The following is a 27,712-nucleotide window of genomic DNA, read 5'->3' on the forward strand; positions in this document are numbered from 1 at the left end:
CATTTTCAATACACTTTAAATTCTACATTTCTGAATTAAAATCCATGACCCTCATGAAACAAAATTGTGAGAGAATGCAGTAAGGTCACTTGTTTGAGAAGTATTTGGAAAGAGTCCTTTTAAAAGACATTTTATAGACCGGCAAGGGAAGTTAGGGCACTTGGGAGTATTTAACAAAATAACTTACTTCGAGGAAAGCGAGGTGGGTTATCATTGACATCAGTTAGGGTCACGGTGACTGACGTAGTTCCTGAGAGTCCTCCATTTTGACCAACCATATCCTTTGCCTGAATAACAAGCAAATACTGGTCTTTAGCCTCTCTATCCATGTTTGGAAGGGCGGTCTTGATGACTCCTGTAAAATTTCAAATCCCAGTAAAACGCATCATGAATCATTGCATTTATACTAGCAAAGAACACTGATACAGGTAGCAAGTCACTCCTGAGTTGTTGCCTTTTGTTGTTTTATTTTAAACAATCTTACCGCCTATTAAAGACCAAGGGAACATAATAGTTACATACAATATTACAAAACACAAAGAGTGCTATAACAAGGGAAAAGCAGGGAGGGCTTCTCAATATTGGATAGAGAGGATTATCTTTCGGTTTTATGAAAATACGGTTCAAAATAACAACTTATAAATAAATAACATGAAGTCCTCATCTAAAATAATGGGCAGTAACTTGTGCAGGTACAGGACAATGAAACGCTCTTTTTCTTCTCTTTCACCCTCTCTAACCACTTAATTCCCAGGTGATGTGAAATCACTATCACCTTTCAGTTACGGTTCCCATTACCTCTCTTTGAGAAAAAATAGCTGAAATAGTCTACAAAGCAAAAAATGAGAGTGATTTATGTTTAATAAGAAAAACACCATTTTAAACTATGGCTATAGTTGTGGTTGTGGTTATGATGCACGATGGTGTTACCCTGTATCGAAAGATCTGAGAAAAAGCACTAAACATGAGAACGACTATGTTAATATAAATCAGCAACACTGAAAACATTCATGGGTTTTGTTGCTGTTTGTTTGTAATCAATTGCATTGAATATTGATCACCCTTAAGGCTTCAAATGCAGGAGAAATTGATTTCAGACTTTCATTTTGATCGATGGGGAAACCTGACACAGTAGTCATTGGTACAGTAAATTAGTTCTTTTATAACTATTTAATTACTGCCTAAGTATATTAGGCAATAATATTTAAAAATGGGAGGAAATTTAGTTTAACATCATATGTAAATATATAAAATGATATATTTACCTAATATACTTAGTATATGTACATAGAGGGGTTATCAGATAAGAATGTATTTAACATTGATCTATACAGATTCCTACTTAATTATTTCTTGCAATTTCATCTTTTCCAACAAAAACTATGTCTTACCTATCCACCTAGGACCATAGCTTGAAAGATGTCTAATCTATTATATTAAACAGATTCTACTTTTTATGGGGAGGTCAGGATTTAAATCTTCATTGACTCGGACCTAAGGATGAGAAATTGTGGTATTATGGACTTTTCAGTAGCAAAACAACAGCAAAACCAGCTTGTTTGATAGAGGATCGTTCTTCGGGAATAAAATAATTGCAAATAATTGTTTAATTTGGGATGAAGCTTCTTTCATTCCTCATGTTTAGCATAAAAATGTTATATCCACCAGATTTATATTTTTTAAAAGCTGCTAATTTAAAGGCTGATTATTCAATGTACACATGTCATAATGGTGTGCTATATTCTATTGATAATATGTGTTATATTTTATTTATAGTGTATGTTAATTTCAGCAACAAGAATAAGCCTACAGGAAACTATACAAGGCCTGCCCTCTACTTCATAATATTTGACAGTTTGGTAACTGTTCTAGGGTTGGGAAACAGATGAGAAAAGCCCTTCAATAGCACAGGAAAAATTTAAGCAATTTGTTATTAGTTCCCAAGATTCCAAGTTAAACAACACTCATCCTGTCTTAAGTGACCATATTTGCATTTAGTCTGAGCACTAGCCATCAAACACAAACACACCCACACATATACACACAACAACAACACATCAGTATTTTAAGTGTTTGAGTTACACTTCCTTAAGTTAGGACAGTTTTGTTTTGTTTCTAAACTTTGAACACTTTTTCTCATCAGGCAGTGTTGCTACAAGTACAGCAAATACAGTTTAAGTAACTCCTTCCCTGAATTCTTTTGGCTATCTACACACTGCTTATAGTTAATATGTGAACTATCAAAGAAACATGAAAATCAGAAGAAAGAGTCACATACTGGTCTGGTTTGGTTGATCAGTGTCTACTACCTATTCTTCTTAGTGTCATAATGTTTCCACATGTATTTCATATTTGTTCTTCAATACTTCTGTTAACTCTATGATACAATAAGTGCTGATCTCAGTAATATTGCTACTGAGCATAAAATGTCTTTGTCTAAGAGTTCTGGGACTTACATATCTCTTTTTCCTTTTTTTTGTTTCAGATGTTAACCATTCTTTATTTATGTGTAACTCCTTTTTTTTTTTAAATAAATTGAGGATTGGTTCTCTTTACTATTTGATCATTAAGTGTATCATTAGATAACAAAATATTAATGAGCTGTGTTTAGAATCATTTCCTATTCATTCATTTTTTTTTTTTTTAACTTCAGGACATCTCTTGTTTTTCCTTCTGAAATCAATAGGTACAAGTGAGTTTTCATCCTTACACCTTCATAATGATGGAGAGAGGCCTTAATATCTCAACTAATCAGCAAGGAAAACACGGCAGCCTCATCCTCTCATGGTTTTGCTTGGTGGAATTATTTTTGTAAGGAAATGTAACATTATTAAGAAAGAAGTCTGGTAGTCAAAGTTACTCACTTATTTTTCACACTTTTAATTGTTTCTTTACAAGTGATCCTATAAATAGCCCTTTTCCAAAGTAAAAATCATCACAAAGTTTGCAAAGTAACCAGATGGCAAAGGTAATTTCCAAATACCTCAAATATTAAACATATTTTTGACAAGAATGGAATAATTGGGAGAGAAATGAATTTAAATAAGGACATTCAAAAATAATAGATTTCCAGCCCCATGACTTTTGCTAGCTCTTTAGTTTTAAATAAAACTGTCTACATTTGGCAAAGAGTTCTCAGGCAATGGATCTGATTTGCACTTTGCTATATATTATGGAGACACACACATACAGCAAATTGCTAACACTACATCTCTGAAGTAGTAAAGGCCAGTTTTGTCTAGCCAGATCTCTATAGTTCTGTGAGATTTTCATGGAAGACAACAACATTATTTGATTTCAGTATCAGCCATTTCAAGCCACTTATGATAAGAATATTTCCAGTCGCTCTTTAGAAAAGAGATTAGTTCAGAATTTAAGCTTCCTGAATAATAATTTTTCTATAGATGTATCATCTGACCTAATAACCCAGAACTTTCCATTTATGCGTAATCCATGGGCACAAAAAATACTGTGCATATGAAACATTAATTTATCATCACTATTGCTCAACAACTGTCTGGTTTTCAGTCTGGGAACAAATTTTCAGATGATTCTTTTGTTTCCTAACAGCCATTTATGATTGTTTTAAAGCATATTGTTTTACCATGGAACTTCTCATGAATATAAATATGTACTAAATGTAACAGATAATAGCTGGTTCTGATATCCACCCCATTTAGGGATCCAAAGAATCCCCAAGGCCTGGCATCTACACACTCAGGTCTTGGACTGGTCTAGGGTCTAGGCAACCACATGACCCAGGTAACAGAGGTCTACGGGGCTTCATGCCATGTGGATCTGAGACACATTAGATGTACATGGTGCATCTCTTCCTATTAGTTTATATTTCTAAATTTGACATCTAAGCTGTGTTTATATTTGGTTTGTCCCTCTGTAAGTGAAGCATATGATAAAACCATAAAAAGTCAGAGGAGAACCAATGATAGCAAACATGGACGCTTCTAGAAACTAAAGAATTTCAGAGTTGGCATCAAATGAAGAGTCTCTGAGGAAGGGAGTCTTGTAATCTCTGAGAGGACATTCTCAGCAAGCCTGACAGGAAGGAGGGTCCTCCACACCACAGAATGGAATGCATTTCCAGGGCACATGGGGGAGGGGCTTTGTTATAACTATATTACTTACATAAAGTTATGGCGTCACAAGTGGGTATGTAATATATGACGCAGGTATTGCGTAGTCACACCTCTATATTAAGAAGGAACTCCTAAATGACAAGTTGTGTTTTATCATTCAATCCATTTTTCAGGGCCAGCTTTATGGCCACGTGACCTGTGCAGGGGTCGCAGGTCCCAGGCTTGTTTCTCGCTCTGTTGATAATATCTTGAAGTCCTGTTAATTTTAGAAGACAGGCCCTGCATTTCCATGTTGAACTGCAAATTATGTAGCCAGTCCTACCATGTATCGAATAGACTGAAACATGGAGTCAATTTGCTTGCAGGTTACAGAGCAGATGAAACCTCAGAATAACCAACCCCCAGCCTCCCAGCAGTTTGTGGTCATTATGGAGATGGGTGATGGGAATCTCTGAGTCCTTTAATGTTGCCTTATCGTGCTCCTAGTGCCATTCTGTTTGCTTATTAGAGCAAACTGCTAACATTGGCTTTTGCGGCTACTTACAGTCTTGTCTTCCTGATGGAGAAATAAGGTGGGAAATACAGTTACCCTCTGGTCATCTGGGCTGTGAGTAGTGCTACAGGTATAATATGTGACCAGAAGCTGTGGCCGTGCCAGGTTCATGATGTGTGATTACTAAACGGCAATAGGTATTATTAATATTAGAAAAAAAAATCAGAAGTTAAACTTATAGAAATGCCATCTAACAGTAATTCCCTGTGCCTATTGCTTTTTTTTTTTTTAAGATTTTGTTTATTTATTGGACAGACAGAGATCACAAGTAGGCAGAGAGGCAGGCAGAGAGAGAGAGGGGGAAGCAGGCTCCCCGGTGAGCAGAGAGCCCGATGCGGGGCTCGATCCCAGGACTCGATCCCAGGACCCTGGGATCATGACCTGAGCTGAAGGCAGAGGTTTTGACCCACTGAGCCACCCAGGCAACCCTCCCAGTGCCTATTTTTACAAAATCCCGATTTAGCATATTTCCAGTATTTTTCCTATCAAAAATTTTACTTTCTTTTTTAAAAACTCTTAGATTTAAAGATTTAGAAATTCATGTTATTTCTCACATAGATAAAAATCAACTGACACCAACTATGAAGACTAAGTCAAACTTGATTCACAGATATACATGCCTTTAAGGGTTGAAAACTTTCCATTTTTATGAAAAAAATAGATTTGTTTTGCAAATACACTATCCATATTATAAATTAGCAGAGGACAAAAATTTCCAGGATATCTCTGCACTAATGACCGTACAAAGAGAAGTCCCAATGATTACCATAATTACAATATGAAAAACTCTAAACAAAACAAAATTAAACTGACCTCTTCATCTCCTACAATACACAGTCCTCGAGATTCTGAAATTAGAATTAATTTGAAGTACTAATAACGTGATCCCATGACATGGACGATTGTCTGCTTGCTCAGTCAGAGGCCTTACCTTACCTCCACAGGACTTTAAGGAAAAATGATCACTGTACCACAAAGCTAAAATCAAAAGCCAATCATTAGTACCAGCAAAATATTTAACCCTAGGGAGGAGTGCATGCTATTTCTGGACAGGTTATATAATGCAGGAGTGTATAATTTGTGAGCAAATTGTCAGAAACTTGTCAATGTCTTTGTAGGCTGCAAAGAGTCGATTTATAAGGGAATGGGTGGGTGGATTTATGCTTCTCAGATCTATCATTAAATCAACCACAAGCACACGTTCTACGTTCACAGGATTCATATCATAAATCAAATAGTTTTGTTTATTTCTCCTTCAATACTTGCTTAATCAGAACTGTTTCTTCTCTGTTAGACTGTCCAGGTAGTTCCAGACTCTACCACTATATTGGTATAAAATATGCAAATATATCTCTGTAAAAACTCTATTGGTGAGGTAAGATTGAATTTATTTTTCCATTCATGCACATTACAACTACCATTTTCAAAAGATGCTTAAAATATTTATCCTCCACAGTGATTTGAAAATGAATTAATATTACCATTTATGTGGAAAATAGTCTAAGTATCATTAAAATAATCATTTAAGGTCATAGGTCCTATCCAATAATCATAAACTTGGCTGTTTTAAGAATAATTTTCTTTACAATAAAGACAAAATTGTTACAATATGGAAAAATTCTGTATTTCATGGTGAAGAAGGCCAGTGGCACAAACCACCCATCTCCACACTCACCCCTCCTCCCTTCACGCAGAACCAGAAAAGCAGAATAGATAAAATGTTATTTTATAATCATGGTAACAGTGCTCTAGAGTCTTTCTTACTTACTGTAAACTATTTCAACTTAAAAGCAAAACAGAACACCTAGCCAACCAACTACATATTCTATCCAGGCAGTCATGCAACTCATAGAAAATATGTTTTTTCCTTCTAAAATTAAATCACTTAATTTAGTTTTTAATTTAGCAGACCATCATCTTAATTGTTATGTTTAAACTAATTCTCCTGAGTAAACCAGACTTAGAAGATAACCTGAACTTACTACCCATCCTACTGCATGTCAGGAAGGTTCCTGCTTCAGATTTAAATTTAATTGTGTGTGATTTCTACATGAATTAGTTAAAGCAAGACAAAAAGAAAATGATGTAAATAATATTTTCTTATACAGTCAGGAGATAGCAGCTGAAATACTTTTTTAACACATAATATTTTAAATTTGGTAGAAGTTCTGATAAACCTAATAAAATACTCTTGGAAGATGCTAACGCCTCAATAAATAATGTGTTTATTACCACAGTTCACATATTGAGAGAAGCTCAGAAGCCATGCAGCGTCTATTATCAGCGTCAACTGTATCAAATAAAAATAACTAATACTAACTCTGTGCCGAGACACAGGTGATGACATTATAAGAAGAGTCACATTTCAATGTTTACCTGTCTTTGGCTCCACTGAGAAGTATGGCTGTCCTTGCAGAATGCTGTAGACCACTCGGGCGCTGTTACCATACGTAGGGTCATCGGCATCTGTTGCTGTCACTTGTACCACTGAGGTCCCTATGTGCCAATCCAAAAACCAATGAATTAAAAACTTCCAAATGCCATAAAACAGAATGATTCACAAAACGCTGAACACACCTTTGTTTTTAATTACTTTCTTTTTTTCATGTTTCAAGGCATATGAAAAATTGACATATTTTTTGTAACAGACAAACCCAAAATGAAGATAAATGCTAATTAAGCCCTCAGAAAGATTTAAGGGCTACAAAAATATGTTAGCAAAAAAAAATAATAATAATAAGATTGATGATGGCCATTAGGAGGATCCTCAGAATTGGAAGGGACTCAAATTTTAGGCATCTCATCCATCAGGGTCAGGTAACAAGTTTTTATCAAGAGCAATAGCTATAAGTCTCCATTACTGTCCAGAAGGCACTGTGACAAGTAACAGCATCTTGACACCCAAGTCACCGAAGGGATCTCACTATTATAACTGAGTAGAGCCAGACAGAAAATGAAACTTCATTAACTGAGTAAGTTAATGATGGATCCACTTAACTGGCTATTAGGTGGCATCTCTTCAGGAATAGTTTTAATTTTCATTTGTTTCTATGAATTGATTGAAAAATAAAAGCATAAAATGAAAATCTACCCCACCCGCCCAAAGGAGGAAAACCACGGCAACCTTAAAAATTGCATTATTATTTGTTTTTCTATATTGCATGTGATAGAAAGCCCTATGGCTTCTGCATTTGACTATGTGTTCACTTATTCCATATGGAGAGCATTTATCGTGATGTGTTCTTTTTATTTCCATTTGGAGCTGAATCTTAAAAATGTTACTTGCATTTACTTAGTTTACATATTTTAAGCACAGGTTATTTTACCATTTATGTCCTATTGATGGGAATGGAACAAGTCTTTTTCTTTCTGAATTCTTCCAAGATTTGGATTTGTTTCTAATAATTTATTGAAAACATTTTTAATCTAACATCTCATTTCAATATATTTCTAAAGAGATTTCCCTAAGTCCTTTAAATAAGTCATTAATGTCCATCTTGTTACAAATCTATTGTCTTTTCAGCACTATGTTTTTCCTTACCAACCCCATTTTCTTTAAAAATGGGTGCGTATTATGAAGCTATGTATATAGCACTGTTTTTAAAATTCTGATTTTTTTGTTTTTATTTGACAGACTTAGTTGATTGTGCCCTGCAGATGCCTGGTAGGACCAAACAATAAACGGTGCATATTTAAAATATTTTTAAAAATTAAATTATGATTATTTTAAAATATTAGAATTAATGGCATTAATATTCTCTATTTTCTTCACAATGCACCATCTTTACAGCAATATTTACTCTGGTGACATGCTTAAGTATTGATTTCCTCCTTCATTTGAAAAGGAAAGTGCAGGGGCGCCTGGGTGGCTCAGTGGGTTAAGCCTCTGCCTTCGGCTCAGGTCATGATCTCAGGGTTCTGGGATTGAGTCCTGCATCGGGCTCTCTGCTCGGCAGGGAGCCTGCTTCCTCCTCTCTCTCTCTGCCTGCCTCTCTGCCTACTTGTGATCTCTCTGTCAAATAGATAAAATCTTAAAAAAAAAAAAAAAAAGAAAAGGAAAGTGCCTTAAACAAAATAATCAAAACTACTTTAGTAAATTGGGTAGTATATAATTTTTCCTGAAGTGTTCACTAAGAAATTCACCTTATATATGCATACACGTACACATGCATGACACACATGCACACATATTTTTTTAATAGTATTTTTTTCAAAGATTTTATTTATCCATTTGACAGACAGAGATCACAAGTAGGCAGAGAGGCAGGCAGAGAGAGAGAGAGGAGGAAGCAGGCTCCCCGCTGAGCAGAAAGCCCCATGCGGGGCTCAATCTCAGGACCCTGGGATCATGACCCGAGCCAAAGGCAGAGGCTTTAACCCACTGAGCCACCCAGGCGCCCCTGCACACATATTTTTAAATGACTTTAAATTGTCCATGCTTATCTACGCTCATCTGGAAATGAATGAACTAACCTAAGGGCTTATTAGTGTGTTTTCAATCTTGCGGTGAGCCTCCAGTGAAAAACACAGCCCTGAATATTAAACACTGAATGCTTGTATTGTATATGCCATAATATTTAGTGGCTACTACAACTACTTGGTTAGAATTAAACCCTCTGATAAACTACAACTCACTATAGGTCCACATTACGTATTTAATGTAGACTTCCAGTGATCTTAGTTTAAATTTCTGTTATTCCAGAATTCTTGATTAATGTCAGTTAAATCCTGAAGGCACCTGAAAATGATTTTCTAAAAAGTTCTGAACCTGCTGGAATTGATCAATTAACTAATATAACTTGCATGTGTGCATAATAATCATGCTGTTTGATATCAGAGCGGTACAATTAAAACCCAAACTACAGTGTGCGTTATTTCACCTCGAGAAGAACTAAGTTCACATTAATCCAGTTTGCATGGCTACATTCTGGGTAGCGAAGGAAAATGGTAACAAGCCGATGAAGAATGTCCAACATGCCCATATGAAAGTTAGGGAGTTGGGCCGACCTCCTCAAACACAGCTCAAAGCTTCTTGTTTTTCTAAACACGACTAGTTGTGGGAGGACAAAGTACCTTCCCTTTTTCTTTAAAACCTGCAAATCCTGTTGTGGCAGCTGTCTCCTAGTTGTTCTTGTTGTTAAGCAACAGCAAGCAGCACTGAAGATGTGGGGCAGTACTGAGAAAGTGTGAATAAGCCTGTTTGGTCAAAGAAACACTCACTGAGATGCTAGGTACAGTGAGATGCTGCCTCTGGGGTTCTGAATTTTTCCGGACCACAAGCATCCATTCTTCTGGTTCATTTTCTGTTTCTATTTCTGTTTCTATTTTCTTTCTGGCTAGAGTAATGGTACCTTAAATAATTTTCACGCTCCCATCTGTTAGGAATTTAGGGTCACTAAATTGTGGCTCTCCTAAAGGGCACACATAATACACATTTTGCAATTCCACTTCCTAACACAGTCGATCTGTGGGCTGAATGCTGGAATGAATGAAGTGACCTTTATGTAATATAAAACAAATCACATTGGGTAAAATGTTCGCCTGTTAAAATACAAATTCAATTATTACTTTAAATAACTGTCTTACTTCAGGACGAAAAATGACAGCAAATAAATATATAAATCAACTGGTCTAGTTAAGCCCCATATTTTTTTGCTTTGTATTGTAAGATCATCTAAAATTACATACTGGCTGAAAATTATTCCAAAGACATCTGATTCAATTATTTAAAACTGACTTTTTATCATTTGATAGAAATAAAGCATATACCGGAAGTACTTTACTTTCTGTGTTTCCGGTAATGCGGCAGGGTGACGAGCCCTCTGAATAAAACAGCCCTCATGGTTCTTTTATATATCTCAAATGAAGTATCACTTTACCACTATCAATTCAATATAAATTTCCACACATGTTAAGTTTCTGGAGAAATTACAAAAAGATTAGTGGTGGCACATGGAGGGACATTTGTGGGTTCAAGCCTACTCTACAAACAAACAGACCAGCTCATCTAAACATTAGATGGGCAGCCTGATACCTTGGCCACTGAAGGATTCCTCGAAGAGTGAATCATTAATATTAGTCAGGAGAAAGAAAAGATTACCACAGGCCAGGGTCTGCAAGGATTTTCTTTTTTAACTTCCTAGGGGTGCTTTTAATCATTTTTTAAAATTAAATATTACATTGAAAAGGGAATGAGCAATGTACTAAAGACACTGAGATCCCTGTGGGAAAGGAACATTTTCTTAATTTTCCATAGAAACAAAATAACGATCTGAATACTCAGACTGGGACGCCGGCTCCTAAGGCACCTCGAACTTCCCCCTCATCCTCACTGGACATTGCCGTACCGACACTGAAGCGATTTTTTTTTTCAGTACTTATGATGATCTGCTTTTAAACACAGACCCCCCCTAAAACCAGACACTGCCAAAGCAGCATGTTCTTTACTTACCCACAGGAGACATTTCGGGAACTCCTGCCGTGTACGGGCCGTCCAAGAACTTGGGCTCGTTGTCATTGATGTCCTGAATCTTGATAACAAACTCGGACTCGGGCTCCACAGGCTTGTTGGTGAGCCTGTCCAGCGCCTGGGCGCGGAGCGTGTAGTAGGCCTGCTCCTCCCGGTCCAGCCTCTTGGTAGCATGAATATCCCCCGTGTTCTCATCAATAATGAAAATGGAACTTGCCCCTTCGCCTGACAAGATGTATTTGATGGAACCATCTCCTTTATCAACATCAGAGTGAAGCTGGTGAAAAATTCATGTGAGATGAGATTAACTTACAAGAGAGTCAGCGATATGGAGATATGTAAAAATAATTCTTATGTCAGGCAGCAGGACATGAAATTTTATTGTTCTTGGAAAGATAAGCTGATGTTTATTGTGCACAGCAGAAAGGCTATTAGAATGTGTCAGCTTGCACTTGGGAGCAAGACAATTTCACTTCTTCCTGTAAACAGTCTCATTTCCAAAGGTATTTTCTACCATTCCCAAAGTTAGGAACTTGTGGTGGTGTTAATTTTTATTTGGTCTGTCCTTGCCAGTTTTAGCCATCTTCTTGGAACAGAGCATTCAGTAAACACGAATAATCAGTTGATTTGATCTTATTCCAAGCAAAGGGACTTGCTATAGAACATTTGCAAATTTAGATCTAATAAAGTATTTAATATGCTTAGAAACTCCCACATTCTTTAAGGACACCCTTCCCTCCCACCCCCTCTCATGATTAACAAGTATGGATGGATGTCCACTCACTAAATCCGCCTCCAGATCCTGTTCTGTATTTTAAAATGTGAAGCCGAGAAAAATTACACTGCTCTCCGAAGTAGGAATTTTAAATCAGTATATGCCTGAGACTTCAACTCAAACCTTTCTTGAAATACCAAGAACTGCATTAGATTTGCATGATTAACCCCAGCAATAGGCAGTAGGGACAGCACCTACTGATTTGCATTCCGTATCATTCCGTATCGAACTGTCCCTGCTGTATGTCAGAACATTATGTTGAACAGAGGAACCTAAGGAAACTCAGGCATGATTACACATTCTCCTGAACTTCCTAACCTGAAAAACACAGGACTCAATCTGTCGTCTCCACAATCGTTCATCCCCTATAACCGCCATCATCTGGACTTTGAGAATGCAAACACCCAATTTGCAAAATTGCAGTCTTACAGAACTGGGTTTGCATTCTTTAAAAGACGAGGTGCTACAAACAGCAAATACTGAACACGACTTAGGGAGGTGTGCCCGCAGAACGTTTTCTTCCTTCTGTGTTAGGTGTGGATGGTACCACTCTTTACATCACGGTTTCTCTAAGCGCTTCTTCCCCTACACGGTAACAGCTGTGTTTACACTCTGCTCAGAACACTTAAGGACCTGATTTCTCCTTTAGTTTCTGTAGTTTTTTTTTTTTTTTTTAAATCCGGGCTCAGTAATACAAAAAATTAGTTACTGGCATGAGTTATAATTTAGCTTTGTTCCATGTGGAATTATCTAGTGGATCACTGTACTGCACATTGACCCACCCATCTGGAAAGGTTGCGTTCTGGAAATATGGTGAATTGCTTAATTTTCTTAAGTCACTCTCAGAGTTACTGTTGCATCTATAGCTCCCTGAAAGAAGAAAACAAGCTGAACATCACTATAGCTTGGATGGCTTGAGTGATTCCTCTGTGCCAGGCACTAGTCTTAACGTTCTCTAGATAGTAGTTCATTTCATCCCCACATTGAATGAATTCATTATTTCTACCAACAGGAAACTAAGGTAAAGAAAGGCTGAGTGCCTCGCCTGAGGTCACATGCCCCGTGCTCGGTGGCTACACCAGGATTACGAGAAGCAGGGGCTGCTGGAAAGCTCGATCTCCATGCCCTGCCATGAGATGTTGCCTCTGCAGACATCTGGGGCCAGCGAAGTGGGGACATCAAAAGCTGCAGCAGAGGACAATTCAGAGAAGGAAAGGTGCATGAACCCTCACCCCCGACTACTCCCGAGTCTTAAAGAAGCTCGGTGCTTTGAGTGGTTTCCATCAAACATTTTATGACTTAACAGAAGGTTCCTTTCTCAGCATTAAGGAACAATAAAACACTCTGCCACCTTCAACAACACAGGGCAAAAAACTTGACCCCCGAGACAAGTGCAAATGATGGGTGGAAACAAGCCCACCCCTCCACACACTTTTCACAGCCATCCTCCTCACCCCATCCATGCCTCTCCACATTAGAAGAGTCTACACACTACCACTGACCTTGGTGTGAAACAATAGGGGACGATCCAATGACCACAGGAATACTTAAATGACATACAGGTTGTGTCTTTAATCAAAGGCTTGCTATGTCTCTAAGTCTCATTAGGGACTACCATTTTTAGAACCAGCCCTTATGACTCATTTAACTAATTCCTATCAACTAATTGCTGTTTCCATCCCACGGTGATACAACGCTCCTATAGTATCCAGGTAAGGCAGGGAGGACACATTCCTTTTCATTACATGACACACATTAAATCCTGAGCTGATCGTCAACCTGAACTCTGACACTGTATTTTATGTTATGTGGTATTGCTAATTGTTCTCCATCACTGATAGCATAAGAGCTCAAAGAAAAAAAAAAAGGTTCTTATTACTTGTTTCTCTAGTCATTTGAAGATCGGGTTTCTTCTTTTCTACTCCCATCACTACCACCACCACCACCACCACCACCACCACACACACACACACACACGCACACACACGCTTTATCTCTGGAGCCCTGAACTTCATCATCCTTCCCATCACTGACACTCTTCTACCAGCTAGGACAATCACTAGGCTTGTAATCACGGTCAGAATTCACAAGCAGGAAATTACTTTGAGCGTCCTTGCAAGGTTAGTGTAAGCATCTGTATTTGAAAGTGGATGACCAGCTTCGAAATGCTACGACAGATACCTAATTATCAGATGCATTCAGACATTTAATCTGTGAGACTATGCGCACTAATATTCTAATCTTAATAGGCAGAGTGAAACCCACGCTGTTAGTGGATAACTATTATACTCCTCTGCTTAAAAAAAAAAAAAAAATGTTCAGCAAAGAAAAACTTGCAAGTCCAGAACTTCCTAATAGCAACCTTAAGTGAAGCATGTCTGTACAGGTGCACACACACACACACACACGCAAGTGCACACCATCTTTGTGAATGACTATGACAGAGCAGAGAAGCACTATTCTCCACAGTGAAAACTCTGTGCAGTAAAAAATAAACAAGCATTCTATGGTCCCACCATATGGCAAATGAATAAAAAACAAATAAAATACTCAAGTGAAAACAAATATTTGTACTCTTCTCTTGGGCAGAGTAGAACTTACAATGTTATGTCTAATCTGTTCGCAAAGACCCTTCCTTGTAAGTGTGGTCTTGTCATTCACCTGAACCGTAACAACAACAAAACCCACCTTTACTGCATGGATTCCTAAATCCTCTTCAAAATATTTGTTGTGACTCCAAAGTAAATGTTTACATCATCACCACCATCATCATCATTATTACTATATTTTGCAAGTATACACAACAGTGAGGAGCACACACACACCTCTTAGCTGGGTTAGCTCAAGACAAAAGAATCAGTAGAGAAGGAGATACAATCATTATATTTCCTCTATGTCACTATGAAGCACCGTGAATGGTAACAGTGTAAGGAAATATCACACCATGTTGTAGTCTTCATCAGCTACACAGCCCAGGAATGTAAAGCACCCTTTACACTTTATATGTACCCTAAAATGTAGCAGTTTTTTTGTGTGTGTTTTTTTTAAAGATTTTATTTATTTGACAGAAGGAGAGAGAGAGCACAAGCAGGGGGAAGCCACAGAGGGAGAAGGAGAAGCACGCTCCCCACTGAGCAGGGAGCCCAAGATGGGGCTTGACAGGGGGCTCGATCCCAGGACCCAGGGATAACGATGTGAGCCAAAAGCAGACAATTAACCTACTGAGCTACCCGGTGCCCCTGTCTTATATGTTTAGTAATCCACTATGGCTCTATCATCCCCTGCCTGACAGAATACCTACTCATGACCTCTAATAGAGCAACTATTCCTTTTCATTCTTTCAGAACAAGAACCCTAATCTGGGATCTTAAAATCTTTCACTGGAACTATTATAAAACTCTCTGGTTATTCCCCATTTTTTGTGTGTCAGAAATTACCTCGCTAAGATGCACATTGAATTATATCACACCCCTCATCAAATATTTTAATTGCTCCCCAGGGTCTAGGGATTTGCCCCAAATTCTAAGCCTGGGGCTCCATGTAGCTGTCTGCTAGCTCTTTGGTCTCTCTTTTCCATCACATCTCAGAAGCCATTCCGTGCTCCAGGCATGCTGGATGAGGACCACACTGCCTGAACACGGCAAGGTGTGCCATCCTTGCTAACACAAGTCTGTCATCATCTTGCCTACTGACATCCAGCTCAGCTTACTGCAAGCTCCCTTGTACTGAAGTTTTACAACCTTGCTGTTCTCCCCCCATGGCATGCTGTTTGCATTTCTCTGTTAGGATGCATTTGATTCTGCTTTATATTGAAAATCTGGTTTAGTTGTTTTCATCCAACCCTTTAATTTATAAACTCCTTATAAGCCGCGTTCCTTTTTTATCACCATATTCCACATTCTCAATAAACAGTTCATTGTCTTAAATTTAGTAAATTTATAATCCAGTTTGTAAAATAGTAGTGCCTGTTTTCCTTCCATTTCTATCCTTTTAAGTTTTAATACCATCAGCAAAAGAAAACAAACTAAACAAAGTACATCCCATATCTCCGCATTGTTCTCCCTAACCCTCTGACCTGCCTAGACAGACCTCGGATACTTCATTCCGAATGCCTGTGGTAACATTTGGCACATTATTCTGAAGTCTCACACTTATGCATCTGCGTTCCCCAGAAGACAGAAACCTGTAGGGGCACACATTCCTTCTTATTCTTCTCTGTTTCCTGAGTCTCATGCTGTAGTACACACACACACACACATACACACACACACACAGGTACTGGTGGAGGGTTTTATAGACCTTTGGATGCCCTTGGATGGAAGAAATTGGATGTCCTTGATTAACTTTTTTTTATCTACTATTTAGTTTTTAATTGAAGATTATAAAGAGCAAAACTAAAAACAGATCAATACACTGCAGTTCTGACAATTTTCTTATATCTATTTAATCAACTAGGGCCTGATACGAACTACCTGGTCTAGTACTGTCAATCTATCTGCTTAAAGAATCCGAATATAGTGAATAAATCTATTTAGCAAAGAATAAGGTAAGAAAAAAAAAAGTCAATATGTTGATCAGCTTTTCTTACCTCCGTGACCATGTGAAATTCTGTTTGTTATTTGATCGTACTGATGACCTTGTCTTTTAGTCATCTCCTCTGCAAAATGAAAGTAAAAAATACTGGGACTTCGTGAACACTTACAACAACCACTCGAGGTGATGTAGTAGAACACAATTCATGAAGGTAAAGCACGATAATATCAGGATTGTACTTTGTCATGTAACATAATGAATTTTCATCTGACCAAAAAAGAGTAAATCTAGACATAAAAGGAAGCTATTTGGAAAGAGATAATGTTTATCATGAAAGCTTTGACACTGAAAAATAAAACTAAAGCCAGCAAAGATCTCTATGATCCTCACTGTCCTATATATGGTAAAGATGAAAATAATTACAGTTTATATTCAATTTCCCTTGTAATGAGCATTTGAATAAGAAAGATGTAAAAGTTATCATTACAAAAATATAAAAGTTCATACTACTACTACTTCTGTGTACAAAAATGGAGTAATGATGGCTGAGTTACATGTTAATCAATCTGAGAATGATTTATATTGAATATTAGCAAAGGATTTCTAAAGTGACTTTCCTGCCACTGGGTTACTTATTACAGATTCCCAGTTTTTTAAAGTTTAAAAATACATTACAGATTGTTGGAACTCATGTGATTTACTAAACTTCCCAAGTTTCAAATTATAAGTACAGAGGACAGATTTAAACAATATTGGTTAAAATAAAATCACTCGTATGCACACATTCCATTCAAGTTTTCTTTTCTCATTATGCTTTTTAATAGATATTTTCCACATGTCACTGGATACCATGTAATTATCAAGTTGTTGAAGAAATATTATAGATGAAAACAAGTGTCTGAGTCATTTCTTTCTGGTTGAAGTATTTCTAATTTATAATTATCATTGTGGTCCAGGGTAATGGAACACAATTTACTTGTGATGCATCTCTGATGAAGATGCACGGTTTAGGGGCGCCTGGGTGGCTCAGTCGTTAGGCGTCTGCCTTAGGCTTGGGTTGTGGTCCCAGGGTCCTGGGATCGAGCCCCACATCGGGCTCTCTGCTCAGCGGGGAGCCTGCTTCCTCCTCTCTCTCTGCCTGCTTGTGGTCTCTGTCTGTCAAATAAATAAATAAAATTAAAAAAAAAAAAAGATGCACGGTTTAAAAAGTAGAAGTATTAATTATGACACATCGGGTAAGACAGGATAGTGATACAATCCAGGACGTGCTTAGGTAAGGTTAAAACTGTCAAAAAAAAAAAAAAAAAAGTCTCATTGGTTTCTTTTTTTTTTTTTTAGCCAACAATAGGTAAAAAGGAGGAACTATTCAGATTGTTTTTGATTTGTTTTTCCCCCTCAGAAAAAGTTCACACTAATTCAGTGGCAATGAACATGCATTCCAGGGTCCTGGTTCACTTACTTAGTAGTTGAGGGGTACAACTGCTAGGTCACCAGGGCAAAGGAGTCAGAAGCATGGCTACTGGATCTCTGCTCTGCCCTGGATAACCCTTAAATCACAGTTCATTCGTCTGCTATAGATCGGCACCCATAAAGGTACAGGTGGCCTTGCACATTGAAGTGAGGATATAATAAAGTAATGCATTTGGGAATTTTTGCAAAAAATTAACTTTCTATCCATATTTATTAGTTCACCCATCAGGGCACAATGGAATTATCTCCATCCCCTAGGGAAGAGACTCTTGCTTTTATTTGCAACAGTTCTACATTTATGCCCATGGCATGGTTACTCAGAACTTCACACTAAGAGCTGCATCATTGTCCCAGGGACCCGGTGGTAACAACTCAGAAAACCATTCTTTATTCCACACAGCTACGCATGCCTCCCTAACGAAATCTCCACACTGCTCATCTCATCCTCTCTCTGGTTGCTGTCTCCAGGCCACATCCAGAACTTTCAGACAACTTAGGAAATCTGCCTTGAGTCAAACTGTAACTGATCAAAACTCCTCCTAATCAAAACTCCTCCTCGTCCAACTCCTCCTCATCCAGCGTCATTGTGAGCACATCATGCTCCCTGCTTCAGGGCTCCCCCGTAGTACCTTGCTCACTTAGTTCTAAACTCCAAGTAGTCAACCAGAAGCAGATAAAAAGCAAAGCCCTGGAAACATCAAGCTTTTTGCTCAAGAGGATAATTTTCAATCTTACTTTTTAAATGGGGGCTGGTTGAGCCGAAACTGTTACAGGAGGCTAACACAGGCTATTCAACATGGGGTCCAGGGATGGGGTGCCATCTGCCCAAGTCCAGGTAAGTACAGAAAATTGAGAGGAATGGCTTAGCAGTTTTCATAGTCATTTTATAGAGCAATTTAATGTCTGTTGAGCCCAATAATAATGGAAAGAAATGAGGACTGGATTTTCTAAGTAATTCTTTTTTAATATAGTTGAACAATTATTAGGAGGTTATAAAAAAGTATGTTCTGTGTTCTTTAAAAACCCTTAAGTTTGCAAATAAACAAGAAAACTTGGCTCTTCACTGCAGATGAGTTGAGAAGCACTGGGCCACTGGTTAAAACCTATGTGAAAGCTCTTTTGAATGCTTCTAGGCAATGAACAAACCAAAACTCTTTTCCTGTCCTAACATTAAGCAAGACATGAGGCTACTAACTACCAGGGTGGCACAGGGCAATTGAAGAGACCATCTTTAAGACTCGCACAGATACTCCGTACACGGCATTTTGGAGAAGGCATTCAGGTTCAAGTGGCAGAGGACAATAGCGTAGCATGTTTGCCAAATACTTCCTGAAGTCATTTGCACTGTATTGCCTTGTGCGTTCATAAATACAAACAATAATGGTTAACAGAAATATAATTCTGGAGTCTACATTGGGGGAGAAAACTTCGACGCAAGTATAATTTAAAAAGAGAATTACACTATCTTAACCAATTCTGATACAAGGATTCTATATATCCAGTGTGACCTGACAGAAGCCAGCGCAGGGACAAAGATACAAGATACGGAAAAACACAGTGTTTGAGAGGTAAATGAAAGTGGGAGGGTAAACAGAGAAAAGGAGCTAGTCCAAGAGGAGAACAGACATTAACTGGTCCTACTCATGCATATTAATAAGATATTAGTAAGGGGGGCTGCTAGTTAAACTTTAAAACCACAGTAAGTATATACCTTATTTGTAATTTGTGGTAACTATTTGGTAAACTTGGTTTCAAATCCTGTCACTGAGTAGTTAATGTTAGTTTAGCTAATTCTTTCTAGCATCTTTATAAAATCACAAGTATCTTTTTAGTTGTTATTTCAAGTACCAGATGTGAAACAGCACCTCAGGGGCACCTGGGTGGCCCAGTGGGTAAAGCCTCTGCCTTCGGTTCTCAGGTCATGATCTCAGGGTCCTAGGATCAAGCTCTCTGCTCAGCGGGGAGCCTGCTTCTCCCTCTCCCTCTCGCTGCCATTCTACCTACTTGTGTTCTCTCTGTCATAAATAAATAAAATCTTTAAAAAAGAGAGAGAAACAGCACTTCAGTCATTACACCTGAACGAAAGGGATACAACTGGCATCATCCTTGCGCCCAAGCTGCACTGTCCTGGAAAAAGAGAGACTGGATCAGTCTGTTTCTGTCTCCATCTAGAAACAATATATATTAACCTTCTGTTAAAGTTGAGTACGGAGTATCTCCTCTGGGCCAGGCGGAGGGGTGTGTATGAATGAAGACAAGAGAGGTGGGGTGGAGAAGGGTAGCCTAAAGCTTGGAGCCACGCTGTGGCCATTTTCATGAGCTCACGGAGAGAAAGGTTGTCAGCAAATCACGTTGAACAAACAATTGCAATTCTGATGACCATTTAAAAAAAAAAAAAAAAAGCACCCACGGAATGCCAAGAAATCATCTGACAGGAAAATCAAACCGAGTTCAGAGGTTCAGGGAATTGCTTTTTAAAGAAATGATACTTAAGTTGAGACAAGAAACCTATTACTAAGAAACCGCCTGACGGAGGGCAGATCTTGCTTTCCAGGAAGGCACTTGACTAAGGATGGAATAAATTCCTTTTTTAGGAATCTTCAGGCTGAGTAATACACAGGATCCACTAATTTATAATAGAGAGTACTTTTTGCATGTGATATACAAAAAGAGGCTTTACAGTGTAAATATATCACAGTCTATATTCTGTAAACATCTATTTAAATAATTAAAAATTTTAAAAGTCTACAGAACAGTTCGCTGATCTTAACCTGCTGTTTGGCTACCGAAGTTATTATTTATTGAAGCTCAGAATGTAGGTTTCCTGCATCAACCTTACCCGAGACGTTGGTTAAAAATGCCAATTTCTGGGTTTGGCCCTAAGTCCGAAGAATCAGAATCTCTTTGAGTTGGAACCAGGAATATGAGTTTTCAGCCAGCATTCCAGATAGAAAATTCTGGCCTAACAAATATAACCAGTTACCTACAAACCTCTTTAGGCCATTAACAGCATGGCTTTAAAACTGTTCACCACTTTCAACTAATTTGTATTTATAATTTATTCTACATAAGATTATTGAATAAAATTTTGTGTTGATTTGTTTATATATTTTACTCAAAAGGAACTGTCCCTTCTCTACCCAAAGTTATAAGAGAAAAGCAAACAATATACATTTCTGTATCCATCTTATCCCCTGTGATACTTACTATATTATCAAGATGCAGAAATGATGTTAGGCTCTGGGAATCCCTCTGGGGCCAGAAAGATAAACTAAGAATGACAAAACCTCCTGCTATATTCCACATGTTTACTTTGGTTGGAATCAGACATTCTGGTGGTATACTCTATTTTTTTTCCTAAAGAAATACTTCATGTCTGCTCAAAAAAATAGTTTCAACTACTGTATGTTTATTATCAAAAGGTTGGATATATTAGAGCCAACAAAGAAATTGATGGTAGAAAGAAAATATGTATGATCTCAGTTAAACCTCCAAGGTCATTCCTCTACGTGTCTGTGCTGTGGCACTCCTGCCTCACCCCACTGTCCGCCTAAGGGCTGAAACTCTTCCTCAGCTGCTGGAGATGCTGGGATCCTCTCTCAGCCCATTTCCACTTGCTTTATGAAAACTTGCTCTGTACTGGAGAGAAATGGCTCATCAAATGCTATAGAGCTTCCTTGGGTAGGTAGAGTAGATAAGGCCAGGAAACCAAGGGGTAGAGTGGGAGTGTCCATGTTATCCCTCCCTTCTCCTGCCCCACTTGTGGACTGCGGGCCTCCCATCCCTAGAGCAGGGTGATTGCACCAAGTTCATGCTCTCTCCTCATCTCAGAACTCCCAGCACCAAGGGAGGACAATCCCCGTAGGTGTAACTGGCCTTGCTCACCAGGAGGAGGTGGGCTTCTCCCACACAATGGGGAAGACCAGGTTTCACATCTGGACACTTGGGAGTCTCTTGATACTCCCTTGCTCCATTTTGATGGTAAGTGGGCAAGTGTAAGTCCCCAGCCTACAGAAGACTGGGTGGTTAGAAGAAATGGGGTGACTATCAGTCGTAACCTGAAAAATCAGCTACAACCATAGGGGCTGCACCTCATCCTTCTAAATTTCCTGTAAATTCCTCCAAGAAAAGAGGGTGACATGTTTCCATAAGAGCTGCTCTCTGAATGGATTACATGAGGTGAAGGGATTTGAGTGAGGTGGAGCAGGGGACCTTCTAGGGGTTGTCAAGGCAGCTCCACTCCTTTCCCAAACTGGTGAAACACTGGAAGTGTTGATGGCTGACATTTCTCAGCTAAGTCCTTCCCCCAAATTGTCACTTTTGAGACATTTACAAAGTTGTCAAGTTGTCAAACTGCCAAAAAAAGAGCCACATTTGCCAGAGGTATTATTTTTTTCTTGGGGGCATCCCGTATCCAAACTAGCACACGGGGTTGGGGGGAGGCTTTAAAGCTCCTTCTTTTCCCCTAATTCAGGAAAACTGCGAAGATCCTTTCCAGCCCCACAGCTCCCCAAAGCTTAGCCACGATCTAGGCTACAAGTGGTTGCAACACTTGGTCTGCGGGATCCCACTTCCCTCCCTCCCTCCCTCCCAAGCAATGATTCCAAGAATGCTCTGCAATTAATGTCCTCCAGGCGAATCCCTGTCTCAGTCTGCTTCTGGGGACCTGACCTGCTGCACGCACACAGGTAACGAGCTCAGTAACTAACAAGCAGCAGAGCCTGGCTCTCTGCGGACGTCTGTCCTCACGCACACCACGCGGTCTCCTGCAGAGGCCTCGGAGAGTGAGAAGCACATCTGCATCATTTGTTGAGATCTGTGTGCTTGTAGATCAGAAGCAGCGGCAGTTCAAGCAGCTGCTGGTGGCAACGTTAAGGCACATAACCCTGAGCAGAGTGCTGCGTGTTTCCTTCGGTGGACACCTGATATACTTTTTTTTTTTTCTCCATGCTCCCAACTGCTTTGATTTCTAGAAACTTCATCCCATGAGTGATCCAGTCACCAGAGAGAGGAGGATTCACTGGGCTGGTTTCCTCTGAGAAACAGCAGCAGCAGCAAAATGCTCTTAACTCAGTGAGCCCAGAGCTAAGTGGGCATGCATTTCTCCTCATTCAACGCCCTTGTTCTTCACATTCAGGGCGAGTGTCTTATGTTCACTCAAGTCGTGTGATGCCCAGACCTACTACAGAATGGTTTAATCAGAATATGAGTCCATGGCCCCAGGCTTATTTTTTTTTTTTTTAAACAAAAAAACTTTTCAGGTCATACTATTATACACCCACTATTAAGAATCATGGGCCTAAAAGAAAGAAAGAGAGACGAAGCCGAGGGAAATGTTTTTGCATTTTACTGATGATATTGTTTTGAAGGACAGAGAAAAAACAGGTTTATTAACAAGCTAAAAAAAGAGAAAATAAGCATGTCTGTGGAGCTAAGCCAATAACTTGCTTAAAGGGTGCAGATTTTAAAATCATACCTCAAAAAAAAAAAAAAATCCCTGGCAGAATTTCAGTAAACACAAAAGCTCCCTAAATGAAAAAATAAACCTGTTTCACATGACAGGTCTCTCCGTGGGATATGTAATTGCCTCATCTAAAATATAGCAGGTTTAAGAAATAAAAAAGACCATATTCTGGCTCAGGTGACCTAAGAAGAGCTAAGCCATGTTTTCTTCTCTTAAGCAAGATATCATTTAGAAATAAATGAGGAAAACAAAGTTCCTTCTCAGCCTTCTTAGCTAGTACCCAACCCAACCACAAGTGACTGCAAAATCCTGACTTCTAGGAATGACCAGCTTGAGTACAATGTTTACATGCCCTAAGGATAAAAGTTTCCATAAATAAATGCAGTAGGATTAGTAAGTCTAGAAGAAAAAAAAAAAAAAAAAAAAAAAAGGGGGGGGGGGGAGAAAAAAAAAAAAAAGGAGGAGGGGAAGAAAAAAAAAAAAAAAAAAAAAAAAAAAAAAAAAAGGTGGGGGGGGGAGCAAGAGAGTGCAAGGGGATGGGCAGCAATAAAGCAAAGTCAATAACTAGTTGACACAAGAGTGAGACATCGTCAAACATCTCTCATCTCGCAGAGCCTAGAAAGCCACCACCAGTTTTCCCAGGAGGACTGCTTGTGGCTGTCTAGCTTTGCATACAGGTTGTTCTGATATCACCAGCAGGACTCCCATAGTATCACAGAGATGCAGACAGACAGACAGAGAGAGAGCGCGCGAGTGAGCCACGTTCCCCCTGCTAAGGCGCAGGCAAAGGAAGATGGGTGACTACATTGCTTAAGAATGATTTTTGCAGTTCTGTTTAGCTTTTAAACGGATGACGTTCTCATTTGGAAAATGTAATGTTATCTGAGTACTTTCTGAACAGCCATTTATTTCATAGTATGACTCTGTCCCTTCTTCTCCAAAGAGTATCAAAGAGTAGAGCCCTACTCGGCTATCCATTAATTCTCAGAACTGGGATTTAAAATGAATAAAATAAACTCTTTGGCAGCACAATCACAATTGCTAGAGGGAATCAGGATCATACTGAAACGGATTCACGTCTGTATCAAGCACCCCGGCACTGGGACAGGACAAGAACCAGGGAAAATGGGGCCAGTGCTGTGGACACCGCGCCCATGTTGGACAACCCTGAAGGACTGGTATCTTCTTGGGACTTTAGTTCATTCATCTACAAGATGGATTGAACTAGGGGGTCTTAAGAGCTTCCCTTTTATCCCTAAAACACTATACATCTCCTCGAAGTAAACATGAGTGAACCACAGCCATCCATCCATATTCCCAATATGTCCTGTCTTACTCCACGGACTGCATGTGACGGAGAGAGCTAAGTTTTAGGTGTATGATAATGCCTTAGCTGGCACTAATTTATAAAATCACATATAAGAATTGTGTAGTTATGCCACCTTGGGAAAGTTGAGGGTGTTTTAGAACACATTCAGACCACTGTATCCTTGGAAAAATCCCATAGATCTATAAGATTCTTTACTATAATTTTAAAATGTCTGTTTTATAGTGGCTCATGGCAGGAAAAAAACATTAAGACATTTATTTCTGGGCACTTGGGAGGATCTGCTTTGCATATGTATAAAGGCTTGCAATTTGGTGAAAATAATTCAACAGAATTAGTCTTTAATTTAAAGATCTATGTTAAGAACATACACAAAGTATCTTTAAAGGGCATGTCAAAATAACACGCTACCTAAACACAACTGTTTGGACAAGTACACTTATTTAAAAGGAACTATTCATGGTACTTATAATTTGTCTGATACGCACAAATTCTATTAGTATCACTTAAAAATATACACACAAAGGAAACCCATTTGCTCTTTCTTTCCCTGAGATTCACAATGTTATACATTTTCTCTGTATTTCATCCTGTCACATTACAGACACACGGTTCAGATGTATTATTATATTTCAGTTTGAAAGAGTACAAGGCTGTACTGTGACGATAATGATTTCCTGGTAGAAGCCTGCTGCTGACGGATCCTAACACAGAGGAACTTTCCTGGAGGGCGTCATTGCGGGTGGTTATTTCCCCTCTTGCCTTCTATGCTGCTTCTATTAACTAAAACTTTCTTCACTGTGGACCCCAAAAAACGAAGAAGAAAAAAAATGCTGACTGTATCTCCTTCCTTTTACCGGCGTGTGATTGAAATAGCAAAGAATCCCGTAACAGAATACGCACGTGTTGTTGCATCAAATATAAAACAGTAATCACTAGGACCAGCTGGGTCTGGCCTGCAACACTGTGTGAAATGGGACCAATCCAACCATGAAGTTATGACAGAATTTTCCTTCAGGGTTCATCCAGTCGAACTCAAAATCCCACCACTCCTGTTAAAGAACATAGCTCCTCGATGCCTTCCTGTAAGCTTATCTTCCTTTGCTTTATGTTTGCAATGCTGACTGCTACCCACGCTGCTTCACATATTGTTTCATAGCTTCTTATTCAAAGAGCTAATAGTGAGAACTAATATTTATTGAGTGTAATTATGTGCCAGACACTGTGGTAAAGGGGTCTTTAATTCTCTCGACTCCGTCTGTGGTTGGCATTACCGGCCTAATTCTATCCGTGAGGAAACTATGCTTTAACAGGATTCAGTGTTTTGCCCAAGCTCACGCAACAATGGCCCAGACTTGACCTAGGTCATACCGACAACAGAGTCTGTATTCTACCCATTCGTACCTATACTGCGCTGTGCCCACCCATCTCCTCCTATGAGAGATGAATGGCCTGCGAGATCCGGGATCCTTGCACTCCCCTGTATGAAAAACCCAGCCGTTAGTGAGTCAAAACATGACTTTACAGTGACGGAATTTCCAGTTTTTGTTTCTGATCTCTTATCCCTCGTCCCCCTCTCCCAGTTGCTGATTTCCAATATTCTGCCCTCAATAGTCTGCCAATCTTGCCATTTTACCTGCCCATCAGCACTGCCCTGAATTGCACTTTGTTATTTCTTATATACATTAACAGCATAGAAATTCTACTTTATGAAAACCTGAGGGCTTTTAACCGTTCTCCCCTCCTTAAATATCTCTAATGCATAGTACTTCAAGGCTGTCATATATATGCCTCTTACTACACCATGCTCATTTTATTGCTCTCCAGCTCAGGGGTAAGGCTGTCTCCCTACAACTTTCCATACTAAAAATCAGCTTAGCATTCAATGTCTCCAGCGGCATGAGCTCAATGAATGTGATATCCACAATAATCATATATTCCAACACACGAAAATAGAAATATCACAATTTTAAGATGCTATTAATTGTACCTGGCATCCCAATTTCTGAGAGTAAAATGGGAAAACAGAATGCATCTTATAACAGGCAGAATGTGCTGCCTTTTGGTTTTTGTCTCTTACTTCCCACTTGGAACTCTCCCACGTTCTTCTTCTAACTCCCCCTTCTGAAACGCAACAGGCTTTGCGAAGCAAGAATACATGCCTAAGGCTTTCTACAGTCAAACCCACCGGATTCCATGCCAAAATTATCCATATTTTACATTTATCTAACATGAAAATCAAGGAAAGCCAAGTAAAAGTGAAAAGAGCACATGAAGCACTGAATATTATATGTGGCTCAAAGAAACGTAATGACAACAGCGTCAATAAATGACAGCATTTTGTTCCGTACTGCGACAGCATGCATTTTCTCTAGAACATCTTTTAAGATAATCTTATTTTTATTTTCTTTACAAAATCAAGTCTCCATTGCAATCATGCTGAGTGACAGTATATTTCCGTGACAAGTACAGTGTGATCTGATGTGGTAAGCTCTTTACAAGTTACCACCATTAACGAAAAAAACTGATCTAATTTCTGGGGTACCAATCGCAGAATGGACTGAGATAATACTGTGCTCGGGGCCTTTAATCCAGGGAAAATGTTTGTTTTGTAATGAAATGGAAGGAAGTGTATTCACTGGAATTTTTCATACATCTATTTATGTAGAAGAAAGGTCTTAAAACATTTGTAGGAAAGAGAGAGATAGCCACCCCTTCCTCACAAACACTCCAGTTGTAAAGAATGATTAGTAATTCCTTTGGTATAAATAAAAGAGAAGGAGAAATCATAGCAGGTTGATCCATGGAGGAAGGGAGAAGAAAAGCTATTCAAGCCTTTTGGCAGGGTCTCAGAGATGGCACAGCCAAGGACAACAGTCCGATGAGGGGGATCTGTTAAGAGGAACGCTATACGGTACTCTCCATGGCCTCACTTAACTTTAAAAAGATTTTTCTTTAAATGTTGTAGGATTTATTTTTATTTTTATTATTATTATTATTATTATTATTTATTTATTTTGGATGGCC

General features: G+C 38.8%; 1 protein-coding gene across 2 annotated transcripts in view; it reads right to left on the reverse strand.

Moving 5' to 3' along the window:
* LOC111154245 (cadherin 7) overlaps positions 1 to 27,712 on the reverse strand; it is a 106,595-nt gene that overhangs the window by 52,666 nt on the left and 26,217 nt on the right. Inside the window, exons 2-4 of one of the 2 annotated variants that reach the window (XM_022513744.1) lie at positions 11,099 to 11,393; positions 7,024 to 7,143; positions 188 to 355 (exon numbers count right to left, since the gene is read on the reverse strand). In XM_022513744.1, the coding sequence (XP_022369452.1) occupies positions 188 to 355; positions 7,024 to 7,143; positions 11,099 to 11,393 (583 nt within the window). The remainder of the gene's footprint in view (positions 1 to 187; positions 356 to 7,023; positions 7,144 to 11,098; positions 11,394 to 27,712) is intronic. The other variant, XM_022513745.1, reaches the window with a different exon arrangement.

The sequence above is a fragment of the Enhydra lutris genome, unplaced genomic scaffold (genome assembly GCF_002288905.1).
Source record: "Enhydra lutris kenyoni isolate GAN:26980312 unplaced genomic scaffold, ASM228890v2 scaffoldscaffold36, whole genome shotgun sequence".
NCBI lineage: Eukaryota > Metazoa > Chordata > Mammalia > Carnivora > Mustelidae > Enhydra > Enhydra lutris.